This window comes from Myotis daubentonii, chromosome 2, assembly GCF_963259705.1.
Source record: "Myotis daubentonii chromosome 2, mMyoDau2.1, whole genome shotgun sequence".
Classification (NCBI taxonomy): Eukaryota; Metazoa; Chordata; class Mammalia; order Chiroptera; family Vespertilionidae; genus Myotis; species Myotis daubentonii.
This window is the reverse complement of record NC_081841.1, coordinates 139,008,502-139,026,057: the sequence shown is the minus strand read 5'-3', so window position 1 is coordinate 139,026,057 and position 17,556 is coordinate 139,008,502. Positions and strand designations below refer to the sequence as shown.

The 17,556-nt window shown below is 44.4% G+C and overlaps 1 protein-coding gene across 1 annotated transcript; it reads left to right on the top strand.

Moving 5' to 3' along the window:
- Nucleotides 1–15,321: 15,321 nt before the first annotated feature.
- On the top strand, nt 15,322–17,556 carry LOC132228401 (uncharacterized). Its single transcript, XM_059684743.1, has 2 exons — nt 15,322–15,641; nt 16,484–17,556. The coding sequence occupies exons 1-2, from the start codon at nt 15,389–15,391 to the stop codon at nt 16,861–16,863; spliced, it is 633 nt and encodes a 210-aa protein (XP_059540726.1). The 5' UTR covers nt 15,322–15,388; the 3' UTR covers nt 16,864–17,556.

Below are 17,556 nucleotides of genomic sequence, written 5' to 3'. Positions count from 1 at the left end.
GGCAGGACCGGCCGAGGCTCTGAACTGCGACTCCCAGGTGGCCTTTCGCACCTCGAGGCACGCCGGGCCCTCCGGACCCACGGGCGTACGGGTGAGCGGTAGTCGCGTTGCATGTCGGGAGTAGTAGTTTGAGGAATAACGCGAGGTTTCTCGGGTCAGACTGGCTAACGGAATTAGAAAAGCGGTAATTCTTCCGAATTTGATCGTTTAGCTTTGGCTTTGAAACCAAGAATACAAGCCCCCATTTTATTTTATTTTTTATTTTTATTTTTTTAATATATTTTATTGATTTTTCAGAGAGAGGAAGGGAGAGAGAGAGTTAGAAACATGGATGAGAGAGAAACATCGATCAGCTGCCTCCCGCACATCTCCCACTGGGGATGTGCCCGAAACCCAGGTACACGCCCTTGACCGGAATCAAACCTGGGACCCCTCAGTCCGCAGGCCGACGCTCTATCCACTGAGCCAAACCGGTTTCGGCCAAGCCCCCATTTTAATATGCATTTCTTTCAGAGAATTTTTCCTTCTTTGTAAAATAGGGATAATATTCATAGGATTGTATTTGGATGGAATGAGTCAAATTGCATTGGATATAGGAAGCGTCAATAAATGTTTGATTAGAACAGAAATTGTTAGCTTTCCTTTTAGAACTTTTGAAAAATGAGACACCCCCCCCCTAATTTGAAACCATGAACAATTTTGTAAAGGAAGTCCGGCTTTTCATGTTGCTTCTTTTGAAAGGTTGTGATGGGTATTACAATAGTTTCTATAAGAAACGCTATGCATAGGCTCATTAAGATGTCTTAGACAAAAATGCAGTCCTGGAAAACAGCACTTATAGATGGCCTCAAATATGCAAATCAGGAATATAAATAGATGAGCTAATATCTCACCAAATCAACACTTAATCTCTTATGAAGCAAGATTATTTTCATAGCCTTTTTTTTCATTTATCAATATAATTTCTATTTTCTGAACTAAAATGCTTCCTTTATTAAGTATAACATTTTCGTAGATTTTAAAAATATCATTCTTTTTAAAAAAATATTTATTGAAAGTATTACATATGTCCCCTTTTTTCTCCCCATTGACCTCTTCTAGCCCGCCCCTCCCACCTCCCAGGCCTTTACCACCCTATTATCAGTGTCCATGGGTTATGCACGGTTATTTACATAGCCTCTTAATTTGAGTGTTTTCAAGTTCTCTAATACTATTCCTTTTCCTTTCTAACATTCAGCTGAACATTCTGGAACTATTTATTTTATTTTTATTAAAAACAAAAGTTTTAGCGAGTTTAAACAAGTTTTCTTAAAAATATATTTTATTGATCTTTTACAGAGAGGAAGGGAGAGGGATAGAGGGTTAGAAACATCGAAACATCGATGAGAGAGAAACATCTATCAGCAGCTCCTGCACACCCCCTACTGGGGATGTGCCCTCAACCAAGGAACATGCCCTTGACTGGAATCCAACCTGGGACCCTTCAGTCTGCAGGCCGACGCTCTATCAGCTGTGGGCAAACTACGGCCCTTGGGCCGAATTCGGCCCGCGGGCGTAGTTTGCCCACGGCTGGGACTCTAGCCACTCAGCCAAACCGGTCAGGGCTAAACAAGTTTGTAACGAGAGTTTTAAATTAAAATATTTTAACAAACAGACCTTGTATTGTACAAAAGCACAAGATCCTCATAGCTCAGAGTATTCATACATGACCTGACATTTCTTTTTTTGCTTTTAATTAAATTTATATAGTAGAGCTGATGCTATACAAAAGTACGTGCGCGCACGCGCACGCACGTGCGAATTATCTGTTAGTTGAATTTCCAAAATCAAATACTTAGAGGCTTTTTCTAAATTAGGGAATTTTCATTTAAAAACCATTCTGCTCCTGCTGCTAGTTTTCGATGTGTTACCATTACCTAATGAATTAAATCTTTAGCATTACACGAATAGGTGGAGCAGGAGAATAATTCTCAAATTGTTTTTCTCTCTTTTCCTATTAGCTGAAGTAGGCCTACTGGAAATCCCCCAGGAAAGAGACATTAAACTAAGTGGATCTCTGGGTTCCATTAGATACACCAGAATTAAGTTATTAGTAACACTGATTGCTTTCTCACCTACACTAAATACCAGCCAGGGTCTTAGGATTAATAGAATATTCATCAGCTTTATGCTGATGTACCAAAATGAGATTCATTCTCTTAACTTCATTTGTCCTTGGGTGTGGTTGGCAAATGGCACTAAATGGATTTCTGCTATCTGTCTCCTTGAGTAGGGTGACAAGCTATTTACCCTCTGGGTTGGGGAGGAGAAATGCGTTCATTCTTAAGTGTCCTTGGTTTAGGGAAGATAGGATTTACTAGATGACTGCGAACTGCTTAGCATCTAGATTTTTCAAGAGGGCTATAAACAACTGTTTAACTACTTGTCTCAGTTTCCCGATTCTGCTTTTTCTGGCTTACTGGCCTGTCTCATCCCCGCTTCAGAGACTTCCATCCATTAAAACTTTTAGGAGATGATGAGGGAGGAAGATCTGTCTTCAGTAACTGTATCCTGCTGACAAGGTCTGTGGTCCCCTGCCTATATAAGGCATGGAAGTCTCTTTCTGCCTGATCTAAGGGAGCCAAGGGGATGAAATCAGAGACTGGAATAGAGAGGCTGTTAGATTTTCCAAAGTAGAGATAGTCTGGAATCCCCAAAGCATTATCATCTCAATAGGGAATTGTATCATTCTAGAGATGGTTCCATATATTATTGACTCAATTATTTAGTCCTGAACATAAGTCAGTTTAGTTATATTGTTGAGTCTTATTTCAGGAGGCAGTAATGCAGATGGGCTTTCAAAGTGAGACCTATTGTGTTAACAAGCAATAAGGTATTTAATAAGGAGTATGTCTATGAAAATAGAAGAAAAAAACAAAGGTTAAGAATTACAGCAAAGTTTAAACTGGTTTCTGAGTCTGAAAAATTGTCAGTCAAGGAGGCTTAGAGTTTCTTTTGCTGGAACAAAAGTAAGCAGTGACAATTTAACAGATTTTTTAAATTTGTGATTTAAATATTTCTGGTGATGACATCAGATGTTCAGATAAATTCCATATGGTTGGCATTGCATTAGTAGTTCTTAATAATTCCAAGTCAAAGAACAGGAGAAAAATAAAACATTAGGTTGGAGGGTTGAAGACAACTAGGAGAATTCAGAAATTAATTCAGCTTACAGATGAAAACAATTTTGAACTTTGAACACAATTAACTGCACTAGAGTCCAATGAACATAATCAGGCATTGTGATTTTTATTGAAACACATTTTCTTCTGAAATTATTGTCATTTTCATTAAAGAGACTGTATTAACTCCAGTTTTAATTTTACCTAATTATTTGCATAAATATAACATGAATAGTAATTGACTATATAGGCTCTTTTAAATCTGCTTTGCTGTGATTTCACTTAATAGAATCTTGAAATCGAGCTTCAATCAACCCCTCAGGCCATGGAAGCCAAGCCACACAGTTGCCATCTGGCTTTGCCTGCAATACCTTTAAGTTTGGGTGGATTTTTCAAGTCCTTGAGGTCCCCAAATGTCTTAAGGTTCTTTTGTGTGTGTGCGCCATTTTTAAGGAAAGCAATCTTCGTACCTTACTTGGAAAGACTGCCATCAACCATGTGAATAAAAGTTATCAGGCTATTTGCCTAAAGGGCTTTTATTGGCTTTAAAGTCCATTTTTAATTTTTAATGTTTTTTTGAGTGACATCCAGAGTCCAGGCATGTCTCTTTTGATTATGACATTCTAGTCAGAGACTTGGTTAATAAAACCACAATTGGAACCTGGTTTTATGTGTCCCATTATAAAGAGAACAGATTCTTATTGTATTTATGTAAATGAATATACTGTCATGAAAATAATAGTTACTCATTGAAGAGTTACCAAATTATGGAGGGATTAGGTAGAGAGAAAAATATAAATGCTTCAATATTGTTTATGAGGGTATAATGTACCAAATTATTCTAGGGGGGGAACAAGTTTTCTTATATCTGGAAAACAAAAAGATTTTTAAAAATATGTTTTTATTGATTTTAGAGAGAGGAAGGAGAGGGAGAGAAAGATAGAAACATCAATGAGAGAAAAACATTGATCAGCTGCCTCCTGCATGGCCCTTAGGGTTTGAGCCCTAAACTTAGGCTTGTGCTCTAACTGGGAATCAAACCAGTGATTTTAAAAAAATCAGCAATATTTTGAGCAAAGTCATAAGAATAATAAGTATTCTCAGTTCATTCAGTCCCATATGACAAATTTTTATTTTATTTTATTAAATCTTTATTGTTCAGATTATTACATTTGTTCCTCTTTTTTCTCCCCATAACTCCCCTCCACCGAGTTCCCACCCCACCCTCCTCCCTCACGCCCCACCCACTGTCCTCATCCATAGGGGCACGATTTTTGTCCAGTCTCTTCCCACATCCCCCACACCCCTTTCCCCCCCAAGAATAGTCAGTCCACTCCCTTTCTATGTCCCTGATTCTATTATAATCACCAGTTCATTCTGTTCATCAGATTATTTATTCACTTTATTCTTAGATTCACTTGTTGATAGATGCATGTTTGTTGTTCATAATTTGTATCTTTACCTTTTTCTTCTTCTTCCTCTTCTTAAAGGATACCTTTCAGCATTTCATATAATACTGGTTTGGTGGTGATGAACTCCTTTAGATTTCCCTTATCTGTGAAGCTCTTTATTTGACCTTCAATTCTGAATGATAGCTTTGCTGGATAAAGTAATCTTAGTTGTAGGTTCTTGCTATTCATCACTTTGAATATTTCTTGCCACTCCCTTCTGGCCTGCAAGGTTTCTGTTGAGAAATCAGCTGACAGTGGTATGGGCATTCCCTTGTAGGTAACTGAGTTTCTTTCTCTTGCTGCTTTTAAGATTCTCTCTTTTGCTCTTGGCATTTTAATTATGATGTGTCTTGGTGTGGTCCTCTTTGGATTCTTTTTGTTTGGGGTTCTCTACACTTCCTGGACTTGTATGTCTATTTCTTTCACCAGGTAGGGGAAGTTTTCTGTCATTATTTCTTCAAATAGGTTTTCAATATCTTGGTCTCTCTCATCTTCTGGTACCCCTATAATTCGGATGTTGGTACGCTTGAAGCTATCCCAGAGGCTCCTTACACGATCTTCGTATTTTCGGATTCTTTTTTCATTTTGCTTTTCCGGGTGGGTATTTTTTACTTCTTCGTATTTCAAATCTTTGACTTGAATCTTGTGATCCTCTGGTCTGCTGTTGGGAGTCTGTATAATATTCTTTATTTCAGTCAGTGTATGTTTAATTTCAAGTTGGTCCTTTATCACAACATCGAGGTTCTCATTAGATTTCTTGTAGATCTCATTAAGTTTATCGGCAGTCTCTAGAAGACTCTTGAAAGACCTCAAAAGTGTGGTTTTGAATTCTATATCCAGCAGCCTGCTTACCTCCAGTTCTGTCATTTGTGTCCTGTTTCTTTGTCTCAGCATTTTTTATGCTTCGCTGTGTCGATAGAGTGGCTTTCTGTGCTAAGTGTCCCAATTACCTGAGGTAGACACTCTTGGTGCACCCCCTTGTGGTCTTTGTGCACAGTCTTGTTGTAGCTAAGCCTTGATTGTTGTAGGTAACACTGGGAGGGATTTGACCTCCAGGCCAATTGGCTGTGAGAATCAGCTGTGTCTGCAGTGGGAGAACTTCTGTCCTGGATCTCTAGGGCGGCGCTAATCTAGCCTCTGCCTGAGGCTATCCAGCAAATGCCTCCGTGCAAGGGGGATCAACAGGGCGGGCCGAGCGAGCAGTTATGGCTGCTCTCAGTCCCGTCCCCAGAGGCTCTGCCTCTCAGTGTCCCAGCAACTGCTGCCAGTACCTCAGAGAGAAAGCTGCCCTGGAGTGCCGACCGATGCCAGACAGTCCCGCTTCTCCCGTATGAGTCTGGGTCCCTAGAGACTCGCCCGGAACTGGAGCTCAGAGCCTGAGACTCCCTCCTGATTGAAACAGACAACTGAGCCCTCAGCCGCCAGCCTGCTCCGTACGCACCTCCGCACCTTTGTATTTTACTTCAGCACCGCACCTCCTCTGAGTCTCGGTATGCTTTTCTCTTTCCTTCTAGTTGTAGAATTTCCCCTCAGCCAGCCTTCCTGTGGTTCTAGGTGATGTCCGTTCCATCTTTTAGTTGTATTTTTGAAGTGGTTGTGTGAGACAGCAATCTCCGGTGTTTACCTATGCCGCCATCTTGGTTTCATCCCATATGACAAATTTTTGTTTGTCCTGATTATTCACTAGTATTTCCATGAATCCAGTTATTCCTTAGATTTCCATAAATCTTTATCTATTTGAAAGAGATGACTTGTTTAGAAATCTGTAATTTAAAATCAAGAGTCCTTTACATAAATTTTTCCAAAGATGTAACATATTTGTAAATGTATCAGAGTAAAATAATGACTGTCTATAATTGACAAAACTTAAAACAATGTAGTTATAGACTTGATTATAATGTAATTGATAAAAAAACAACCTGTTTTTTTGTAAGATGTAATATTCCAAGATAACAATTTTTTGGTAATAATAATTATTATGAAATGATATATAAGAATAATACAAAGTTTACATTTTTAGTTTCAAAACACAATCCTATATAATAAAGAGGTAATATGCAAATCTACCCTCATGCTGTAATGCTGTCACAAGATGGCTGCCCTGCCCAGCCCCTCCCCCAACCCCACCCCTGATTAGCCTTGCCCACCCCAATTGAGGGTGGGGGTGGCTAGCCAACCCCCCCAACCCCCCACGGCTCCTCACGAAGGCCAGCCATCCCGCCATGTTTTCCCAGGGATGGGGGTACCCCTGGCAGGCTGCAGGCACGGTGTTGGCTGTCCCTGGCCTAGAGAGTCCAGAAAACCTCAGCAGTGACCAAAGACCAAGACCAAGTGGAAAGGTCCCTGCCGGTGCTTATGGCTCAAAGTGCCAGGAGGAGGTGGAGTGTCTTGAACCTGCAATCCTGGCATCTGCACACCAAGCCTCGGGGCACACCATGCTGGTGGGGCCTGTGGGTGAAAGGGGGAGAGCAGGGAGCTGGGGTGCAGAGCTGTGGTGCGGAGCCTAGAGTCTTCAGGAGCAGCCCGCCTGCCAAGGTTGCTGTGACCTGCACACTCGGGCTTGGTCAAAGCCCCTGGTCAGCTCTGCTGCTTGCCTTCCAGGCGTGGGTAGCCCTGAGCCAGCTGGCGTTGTACTCAGAGAAGCAGCTGTCACTGGGCTCAGTAACATAAGAGAAATCAAAGAGCGGAGAGTAAATATCCTCCCAGACCCTTCTTACACCCCCGGGCGAGGAGGGCTGGGGATGGGGGTAATGGAAAACAGCTGCTGCTTTGCATTTTATAATGAAAAGACTCCTGCTATGTAGAGAGGAGAGCTGATTCGTTTGCAACAACACCTGGCCTGTTCCCTGCCCCATCCCTGAAGCCTGACAGCACCTAGTAAAGATGTGTCCACACAGCCATGTTGGCCTGGCTCCTGGAATGTTGGGAGCAAGTTTGAGCTGCATTGATTAAGAAAAAAAAAAGTAAAGATTGAAAAACACCTCTTTGTACTCAAATGGCACTATAAAATGCAGATTACAGCATCTGATTTTGTCTTCTGTGTTGATTTTGAGGCAGAGCGCAAATAGGTTCAAGGGAAAAGCAGAAGAAAACAAAGGGAAAGGGGGAGGATTCTGCCATCCACAGCATTGAACGTTGCTTTTTGGCGTTTGCCTTTTTGTTATTTTTCCTTCTGTTCTTCAAGTCAGTATATGCCATTTAAACCACTTTATGGTGTTAGGTAATGAGCTAATGCTTCCTCTATTAAGAGCAAGTAGCAGTGGTGGTGGTGGTGGTGGATGTCGGCTGTGCACTAGAGGTGGGAAAGAATGATCCCTTTTCCAAAGTTACAGAGTTCAATCACTGCCTGAGCTTATGCCAAAAGCTTCTGCAGAAAAAGATCACCCCCAAAGTCCCTTCAGGGTGCAGCTCTCTGCAGGACCCATACATGGCAGAGAGGTTTCACGGGTAGTTGGAAAACTGGGCAGTGCACTCCAAAGGTTGGTGTTGTGACAATAGGAATGCTCAACTCTCAGAAGGTGGTGTCTAGGTCTCTAGCAGACTCCCTTCTCTCTCAGGCAGATTGCAACTCCATTGATTTTCACCACCAGATACAATGTGGGCTGCTCTTCCCATCTGTGTTGCTCTGGGTTGGGAATCCCTACATGGAGTCGAAACCCCACGCTCCTGTGTTGAGTTTTGCAGCTGAGATATCCCTTTGCCTCCTCAGCCATCACACATGGGTGTGGGGGACCAGCCCTTTCTGTGTCTCCTCCCATCTTACCAGTCTCTATGTAGCTTCTGTAAATCCTTGTTTATATTTCAGTTCAGCTATCTTTTGCTTGGCTGTACAGGTTAGTTGCTCTATAATCTAGCTTTAAATTGGGTTTGGGGTTGGGAGCAGGAGAGTGTAGCTTTCACCTACTTTGCAGCCATTTTGGAAGCCCCCTTTTCCCTCTTATAGTCTTCCCTTCTTTGGCATGCACAGAATGTTTACACTGGTCATCAAATGATTGAATGGTAACAAACCAATTCCCCTTTCTCTTGCTTTCCCTTTTACAATAGTTCACTTTCTTAATTTTTTTTTTTTTTTGCAGAAATCATGTTTTGAGGTTTATGTATTTAGCTTTTCTGAAAAAGGTAGAATTTTAAAAATAATTTAAAAAATATATACTTTTATTTATTTCAGAGAGGAAGGAAGGATAGAAACATCAATGAGAGATGTCCCCTAACAGCCCCAACCCCTTGGCAGAAGAAACTTGTACACTGGCACTCCAGCGCCTGTTGCTACAGTTTGCCTCTGAGGACCATTTTAAAACCCAGAATAATGATGATCATTAAATAAAAGAATTAATAGTATCTTCTATTCTTACAAGTCTTTGGGAAAATGAAATGCAGGTTTTTTTTGTTTGTTTGTTTTTTATATTTTACTAGGGGCCTGGTGCACGAAATTCGTGCACTGGGTGTGTGTGTGGGGGAGTGTCCCTCAGCCTAGCCTGCCCCCTCTCACATACTGGGAGCCCTCAGGCGTTGACCCCCATCACCCTCCAATCGCAGGATCGGCCCCTTGCCCAGGCCTGACGCCTCTGGCCTAGGCGTCCGGCCCGGTCAGCGGGGACCCGCAGCTGCAGCGGCCCCACGATTGTGGGCTTTGCTTTAGGCCCAGGCAAGGGACCCCTAGCTCCCGGGACTGCCAGCTTCGACCGTGTCCAGCTCCCATCGCTGGCTCCACCCCTACTTCCTGCTATCACTGGCCAGGGCGCAAAAGGCACCTGATTCTCCGATCATGGCTGGGGGGGCAGGGCAAAGGCGGCCCAGCTCTTAGCTCCCCCCTGGGTTTCCCATTACTGTCTTCCTGCTTTCCCTTTCGCCTCCCTGCATTGTGCCTACATAAGCAAATTAACCGCCATCTTGTTGGCAGTTAACTGCCAATCTTAGTTGGCAGTTAATTTGCATATAGCCCTGATTAGCCAATGAAAAGGGTATCGTCGTAGGCCAATTACCATTTTTCACTTTTATTAGTGTAGATGATTGATTTTTTACAGAGAGAAAGGGAGATGGATAGAGAGTTAGAAACATAGATGAGAGAGAAACATTGATCAGCTGCCTCCTGCACACTCCCTATTGGGTATGTGCCTGAAACCAAGGTACATGTTCTTGGCCGGAATTGAACCTCAGACTCCTGAGTCTGCAGGCCAATGCTCTATCTACTAAGCCAAACCGGTTAGGACGAAAATCAGGTTTTGTGTTTTTTGTTTTTTTTTTAAGTTAAATCTTTATTGTTCAGATTATTACAGTTGTTCCTCCCCCCCACCCCATAGCTCTCTTCCACCCAGTTCCCACCCCACGCTCTGCCCTTACCCCTCCCACTGTCCTCATCCATAGGTGTACGATTTTTGTCCAGTCTCTTCCTGCACCCGCACCCCCAGACCCCTTTCCCGGCAAGAATTGTCAGTCCACTCCCTTTCCATGCCCCTGGTTCTATTATAATCACCAGTTTACTCTGTTCATCAGATTTTTTATTCACTTGATTTTTAGATTCACTTGTTGATAGATATGTATTTGCTGTTCATAATTTTTATCTGTACCTTTTTCTTCTTCCTCTTCATAAAGAATACCTTTCAGCATTTCCTATAATGCTGGTTTGGTGGTGGTGAACTCCTTTAGCATTTTCTTATCTATGAAGCTCTTTATCTGACCTTCAATTCTGAATGATAGCTTTGCTGGATAAAGTAATCTTGGTTGTAGGTTCTTGGCATTCATCACTTTGAATATTTCTTGCCACTCCCTTCTGGCCTGCATAGTTTCTGTTGAGAAATCAGTTGAGTCGTATGGGTACTCCCTTGTAGGTAACTGACTTTCTTTCTCTTGCTGCTTTTAAGATTCTCTTTGTCTTTTGCTCTTGGCATTTTAATGATAATGTGTCTTGGTGTGGTCCTCTTTGGATTCCTTTTGTTTCGGGTTCTCTGCGCTTCCTGGACTTGTAAGTCTATTTCTTTCACCAGGTAGGGGAAATTTTCTGTCATGATTTCTTCAAATAGGTTTTCAATATCTTGCCCTCTCTCTTCTTCTGGCACCCCTATAATTCTGATGTTGGTATGCTTGAAGCTGTCCCAGAGGCTCCTTACACTATCTTCATATTTTTGGATTCTTTTTGCTTTTCTGGTTGCGTATTTTTTGTTTCTTTGTATTTCAAATCTTTGACTTGATTCTTGGGATCCTCTTGTCTGCTGTTGGATTTCTGTATATTATTCTTTATTTCAGTCAGTGTATGCTTAATTTCTAGTTGGTCTTTTTTCATATCCTCCAGGGTCTCACTAAATTTATTGGCGGTTTCCAGAAAATTCTTCAAAAACCTTATAACCGTGGTTTTGAACTCTATATCCAGTCATTTGCTTTCCTCCATTACTGTCATTTGTGACCTGTTTCTTTGTCTCCGCATTTTTTATGCTTTCCTGTGTTGGTAGAGTGGTTTTCTGTCCTAGGTGTCCTATAGGGCCCAGTGGCTCAGCCTCCCCAATTACCTGAGGTGGACACTCTTGGTGTACTCCTTTGTGGGCTCTGTGCAGAGTCTTGTAGTCTTGTTGTAGTTATGCCTTGATTGTTGTACTTATCACTGGGAGGAATTGACCTCCAGGCCAATTGGCTGTGAGAATCAGCTGTGTCTGCATGGGAGAACTTCTGTGCTGGAGACACCCTTCTGGGGCAAGACTTGCTTCAGTGGGGCTTTGGTGCTCACTGAGTCTGCGCCCTGAGTGTGTCCCTTATGGATCTGAGGAGTTGTAATCTGGATGGTCCCCCTCTGGCCACTGGGTACACTGGCTCTTGGATCTAAGGAGGTGCTAATTTAGCCTCTGCCTGAGGCTACCCAGTAGGAGCTATGAAGAGATATGCAGATTCCCCTTCCTTGTTTGGGGTTTGGAGGTGCCCAAATGAGGCCCAGCTGTGAAGCAATGCAAGCTGATGTGGGGCCTTGGGCCTTCTCTTGGAAGTTCTGGGTCTGTCTGGCCCAGCTGCAGTTTGTTAGGTAATTTTCAGATTGCAAAGGGCCAGGGCATTCATACGCAAAAGCCTCTGCGCACAGCTTGGGTGGGGCGAGGTCTCAGGGAATCAACAGGACAGAGCAAACATCTATGCCTGATCCTCAGCCCTGTCCTAAGAGCCCCGTGTCTCAGTGTCCCGGTAATTGCTGCAAGCACCTCTGAGAGAAAGCTTCCCTCGAGTTCCAAGTTCTGCCCACTGCCAGACAGTCCAGTTTCTCCCCGTATGAGTCCTGCGTCCCCAGAGACTTCCTGGAACTGGAGTTCAGAGCAGTTGGGAGCTTGTGACTCCCTCCCGATTCAAAAAGACAGCCGTGTCCTCAGGTGCCAGCCCCTTTATGCGCACGCTCGAGCCTCCCTCTGCACTTTACTTCTGCAGCTCCTCTGAGTATCAGTGTGCTTTTTTCTTCTAGTTGTAGAATTTCCACTCAGCCAGCCTTCCTGTAGTTCTGGATGATGTCGGTTTGGCTTTTCGTTGTATTTTTGAAGTTGTTGTCATAGGCAGCACTTTCCGGTGTTTACCTATGCTGCCATCTTGGTTTCTCCGAAAATCAGGTTTTTGACCGATCTGCTAACATTTATAGCCGCCTGTGTTGAAGCGTGGTATGTGTGGGAGCTGGGGGGTGTGGGGGTGAGGAGGTGCAGAGGAAGGTGCAGAGGCATGCTGCAGGGAGGGGACAGTCTGGAGACCCGGGTCCCTGATGCTATTTGCGGGGCTGCAGCGCCTGCCCACTCATCTGCCTTACCTGTGGATGCAGTTTCCATGGCAATGGGCAGTGGCTCGGTGGGGTTCAAGCCCAGTTCCTGGGGCACGGTTTCCCTGGCCCCCGCGCCCAGCCTCTGGCTGGACTCCCCCACCTGCAGCACCAGCCTTGCCCCTTTGGTGTCATCGCTTCGTCACCCTGGTCTCCAAACCACTGGGACCTGGGGCTGGCCAGCGGCAGCAGGTCTTTTTGGGGATTGGGTGGCACAACCATGGCTGGCAGTACCCGGGCGCAGCAACGGTGGCTGGGAGGATGGAGGTGCGGTAGCTGGACCGGCCAGCGTTCCCTGCTGGGACTCGGGGCTTGGAAGGCTGTGGTGTATGTGCCGCCACCGCTGCTGCCACCACAACTCAGGCCCTGCCCGCCGTGCTCCCTGCTTCAGCTCCTCCTCCTGTTGGGGGCTGATCGGGGTCGGGCTGGCCGGGGGGTTTGGGTGGCGATTGGGGCCCAGATCAGGCTGGTTGGCTGCTGCAGTGCACATCATAGCCACTGGTCGTTCAGGTCATTCCACTGTAATGGTCACTGGGCTTTTATATAGATAGATTAGGTATAATGGAGTCAATTTGTAGGATAATGTCCTTATTCTTAGGATATGCTGAAATATTTTGGAGTAGAGTTACAAGGTCTGCAACTAACTTTTAAACAGTGTTTAACAATCACTGTGTGTTTATATGTGTGCATGTGTGTGTGCTTATATATATATATGCACAGAGAAAGAAAAACAAATGTGGAAAATGTTAATAATAGTTGAATCTAGAGTACATAGTATTTATTAAACTGTTTCTTAAAGTTATTTTTAAAAATTTTCCATGTGCTTGAAGTTTTTTAAAATAAAAAATTGGGGCAAAATTTCTCTTTCATCTTTATCTCCAAATAATTCCACTGGTCATTTTTTTAAAGTATATTTTTTAAATTGATTTCAGGGTAGAAGGGAGGAGAGAGATAGAAACATCAATGTTGAGAGAGAATCATTGATTAGCTGCCTCCTGATTACTCCCTACTGGGGATCGAGCCCAAAACCCAGGCATGTGCCCTGACTGTGACCTACTAGTTCATAGGTTGATGCTGAACTACTGAGTGATGATGGCTGGGCTCCACTGGTCTTAAGACTCTATTTTAGGTAATCTTTCCTGCATATAGTTTCTCTCTGAAGAATGTCTAAAATAATAACCCCTCTCTTTTTTACTCAAGAAAAAAGAAACTTCCTGAGAAGAATTACTAAATAGAGAAGTTTTACCCACGGTTTCGCTTCCTGTGGTTTCAGTTACTCAAGTCAACCTTGACTTGAAAATATTACATAAAAATTCCAGAAATAAGAAATTAATATGTTTTATATTGTTCTGAGTAGCATGATGAAATCTTGAGTTATCCTACTCAGTCATGCCCAGGATGTGAATCATACCCTTGTCTAGTGTCTCCATGCTGTACATGATAGCCAAACACTTAGTCACTTAGCCATCCAGGTTATCAAATAGACTGTTAAGATATTGAAATGATTTATGTTCAAGTAACCCTTATAGTAGCCTAATTCTATATCACCATGCCTACATTATTCACCTCACTTTGTCTCACTGTATCATCTCACATCATTATAAGAAGGGTGAGTACAGTACCATACAATATTTTCAGAAATCACTTCCACATAACTTTTATTATCCTAATAAAAGACAAAAAGGATAATTAACTATACCTCTGCTACGCTTCCCAATGGCTAATCAGCACCGCGTGCAAATTAACAGCCATCCAAGATGGCGGTTAATTTGCATATACTAGCTGGGAGTGTAGCAAGGCAGGCTGCCGAAAACAAGCTGGGCGGCAGAGGTGGGAACAAATAACCCAGGCCAAGCAGCTGAGGGAGGCAGGAACGAAACAAGCCGGACATCCCCCTAGGGGTCCCAGGCTGAGAGAGAGCACAGGCCGGGCTGAGGGACCCCTCCCCCTCCCCGAGTGCACAAATTGTTGTGCACCGGGCCTCTAGTATTTCTATATATAAAAGGCTAAGCGACCGTCCAATTGACTGACTGGTAGCTATGACATGCACTGACCACCAGGGGGTAGACGCTCTGACTGGTAGCTATGACGTGCACTGACCATGTGCACTGACGTGCACAGACAGATGCTCAATGCAGGAGCTGCCAAGCTGCAGTGACCTGGCAGTGGCATTTCTCAGGTGACGCACTCTGGAACCAGAGAGGAGGGAGCCCGATACCTGGGTGCCTCACCCGAGAACTGCCCTCTCACAATCTGGGATCCCTCAGGGGATGTCAGAGAGCCATTTTCAGCCTGATCCCCGCAGGCCAGACTGAGGGACCCCACATGCTGGAGAGACCCCACTCACCCCACAGATGCCTTTGGAGCTGTGGTACCGCCCCAGGTGGGGCCAACTGGGGAGGGACCATGGGAAGTTGGCTCCAGGGTGTGTCCGCCCTGTTTTTCCCAGTCCCGCCCCGCTGGCCACCTTCTAATTACAGTGGTGCCTTGACTTACGAGTGTCCCGACTAACGAGTTTTTCGAGAAATGAGCCGTCTCTCGGCCGATTTTTTGCTTTGAGTTGTGAGCTAAAATTCGGGTTACGAGCCAGCTTCAGTACCCCACCACTAGTTGGCACAGTGAACGTCACAGTGAACACCACAACATCAGCCCAGCATCACGTGTCTCACTCGTTCACTTTAAGCGGTTAGCTCTTAGTTGAAGCATCAGTGCTGTGCTTGCGTTTGAGCTTGCAGTTATTTTGCAAAACTTCGTTTTTTCAACCATGGATCTGAAGAAAGTGTGAAGGACAGTGGTGAGAAGAAGCGGATGATGTGCATTGAATTAAAGAAATTATCGAAAAACATGACCAAGGTGTGCATGTAATCGACTTGGCGAAGCAGGACGAGGGTAGCACTTCCACCATCTGCACCACACTGGAGCAGAAGGAGTCGATACAGGCTCCAACTCCAGCCAAGGGCGTTACAATAACTTCTAAACAGCGGACATCTATCCATGAAAATATGGAGAAGCTGCTAATGGTGTGGTTAACGGAGAAGCAGCTCGCAGGAGATACCGTGACGAAGGCTACAATCTGCGAGAAGGCACGAGCTATTTATGCTGATTTGCTGCAGCAGACCCCAGGCACTTCAATGGACGAGGCACTGGGCGAGCCGTTTAAAGCCAGTCGGGACTGGTTCAAAAATTTTAAAAAGAGGACCGGCATTCACTCCGTTGTCAGACATGGTGAGGCAGCGAGCACGGATATAAAGGCAGGTGAGGATTACCTCAAAACGTTTGCTGAAATTATAGCAGCAGAAGGATAAACCCCCAGCAAGTCTTCAACTGTGATGAGACAGGAGTCTTCTGGAAGAAGATGCCAAGGTGAACTTACATAACGGCTGAAGAGAAGAGGATGCCAGGCCAACCCATGAAGGATAGGCTAACCCTCGCACTGTGTGCCAATGCAAGCGGCGACTGCAAGATTAAGCCACTGCTCGTTTATCATTCGGAAAACCCCAGAGCCTTTAAGTCACATAAGATTCTGAAAGAAAAACTGCAGGTTATGCGGAGGGCAAACCCGAGGGCGTGGGTCACCAGGCAGATCTTTGTGAAGTGGGTGAATTTGGTCTTTGGTCCTGCTGTTAAGAAATATCTCCAGGAAAATAACCTACCTCTGCAAGCTCTTCTTGTCCTGGACAATGGACCTGCTCACGCACCTAACCTTGAAGATGACATCCTCGAAGAGTTCAAGTTTATAAAGGTTCTCTACCTTCCACCTAACACCACCCCTATCCTGCAGCCAATGGACCAGCAGGTGATTTCTAATTTCAAGAAGCTCTTCACCAAGCACCTGTTCCGCCACTGCTTTGAGGTGACGGGAGAGCACAAACCTCACCCTTCGAGAGTTCTGGAAGGACCACTATAACATCGTGATATGCCTCAGAATTATCGATATGGCCTGGCAGGGTGTTACAAAGAGGACCTTGACTTCTGCGTGAAGAAGCTGTGGCCTGAGGTAGTGTCTGAAACGGATTTCGAAAGACTCGAACCCGCAGCGGCAGTGGTGGAGGAGATTGTATCCCGCGGCAAGCCCATGGGCCTGGACATGGATGAAGGTGACATCAACGAGCTCATCGAGGAGCACTCCGAGGAACTGACAACGCAGGAGCTAAAGGAGCTACAGACGCAGCAGCACACGGAGGTTTTGCAGGAAATAAATGACATGGAGGAGGAGGAGGTTATCTCTGTAAGTGAGATAAAGGAAATGTTGGGAATGTGGGAGAAACTTTCAGACTTTATTCAAAAGAAACACCCAGAAAAAATTGCAACTGGGCGTGCGATGGAGCTATTTATTGACACTTGCCTAACTCATTTCAGAAATATTCTGAAAGGGAAGATGAAACAGATCTCATTGGACAGGTTTTTATCGAAAACTCCTGTAGATAAAAGTGATGAAAGCGTGGTGAAAGGGCAAAAATCAGCAAATAAGATTTAGTTATTCAGTTCAGCCTCTCTCCTCCAACTCCATCAGCATCTTTAAGTCGTTTGATCTCCAAGGTAAATGCTGTACATTAAACTTAATAAAGTAAGTTTATTGCACTACATCCTATTCAGTATTGTGTTTTTATACAATATTCATTATTTTTAAATACATTTTTCTTATTTAAAAACATTTAACAAAATAATTGCAGTTTTTTTTGGGTGTCCGGAACGAATTAATGGCATTTCAATTCATTGTAATGGTGAAAATTAATTTGACATACGAGTAATTTGAGTTAAGAGCTCTGTCACGGAATGAATTAAACTCGTAAGTCAAGGCACCACTGTAATTTCCTTTCAATGTGCACAAAGTCGTGCACCAGGACACCAGTACTGTTATAGTTGTCCTATTTTACTATATTACTAGAGGCCGGTGCATGAGATTCATGCACTTGTAGGGGGCATGGCCTGCAGGGATCGGCCCGCTGTGGGAGGGCTGCTCATCCCAGTCAGCCAAGTGGCTCTGGACTCGCCCTCTGGGCTGCGGACCCACCCTCTGAGCAGCTGCTCATCCTGATCAGCCGAGCGGCGCTCCCACCATGGGAGTGCACTGACCACCAGGTGGAAGCTCTTGCATTGAGCGTCTGCCCCCAGGTGGTCAGTCATAGCAACTGGTCGACTGGTCGTTCTGCCGTTTGGTTGCTGGGCT

Excerpts from the sequence above, each read along its gene's own strand:
- LOC132228401 (XM_059684743.1), top strand. The coding sequence starts at position 15,389 with ATGGAGAAGCTGCTAATGGTGTGGTTAACGGAGAAGCAGCTCGCAGGA. Across the intron at positions 15,642-16,483 it reads GAGCACGGATATAAAGGCAG|GTGACATCAACGAGCTCATC; the intron begins GTGAGGATTACC and ends ACATGGATGAAG.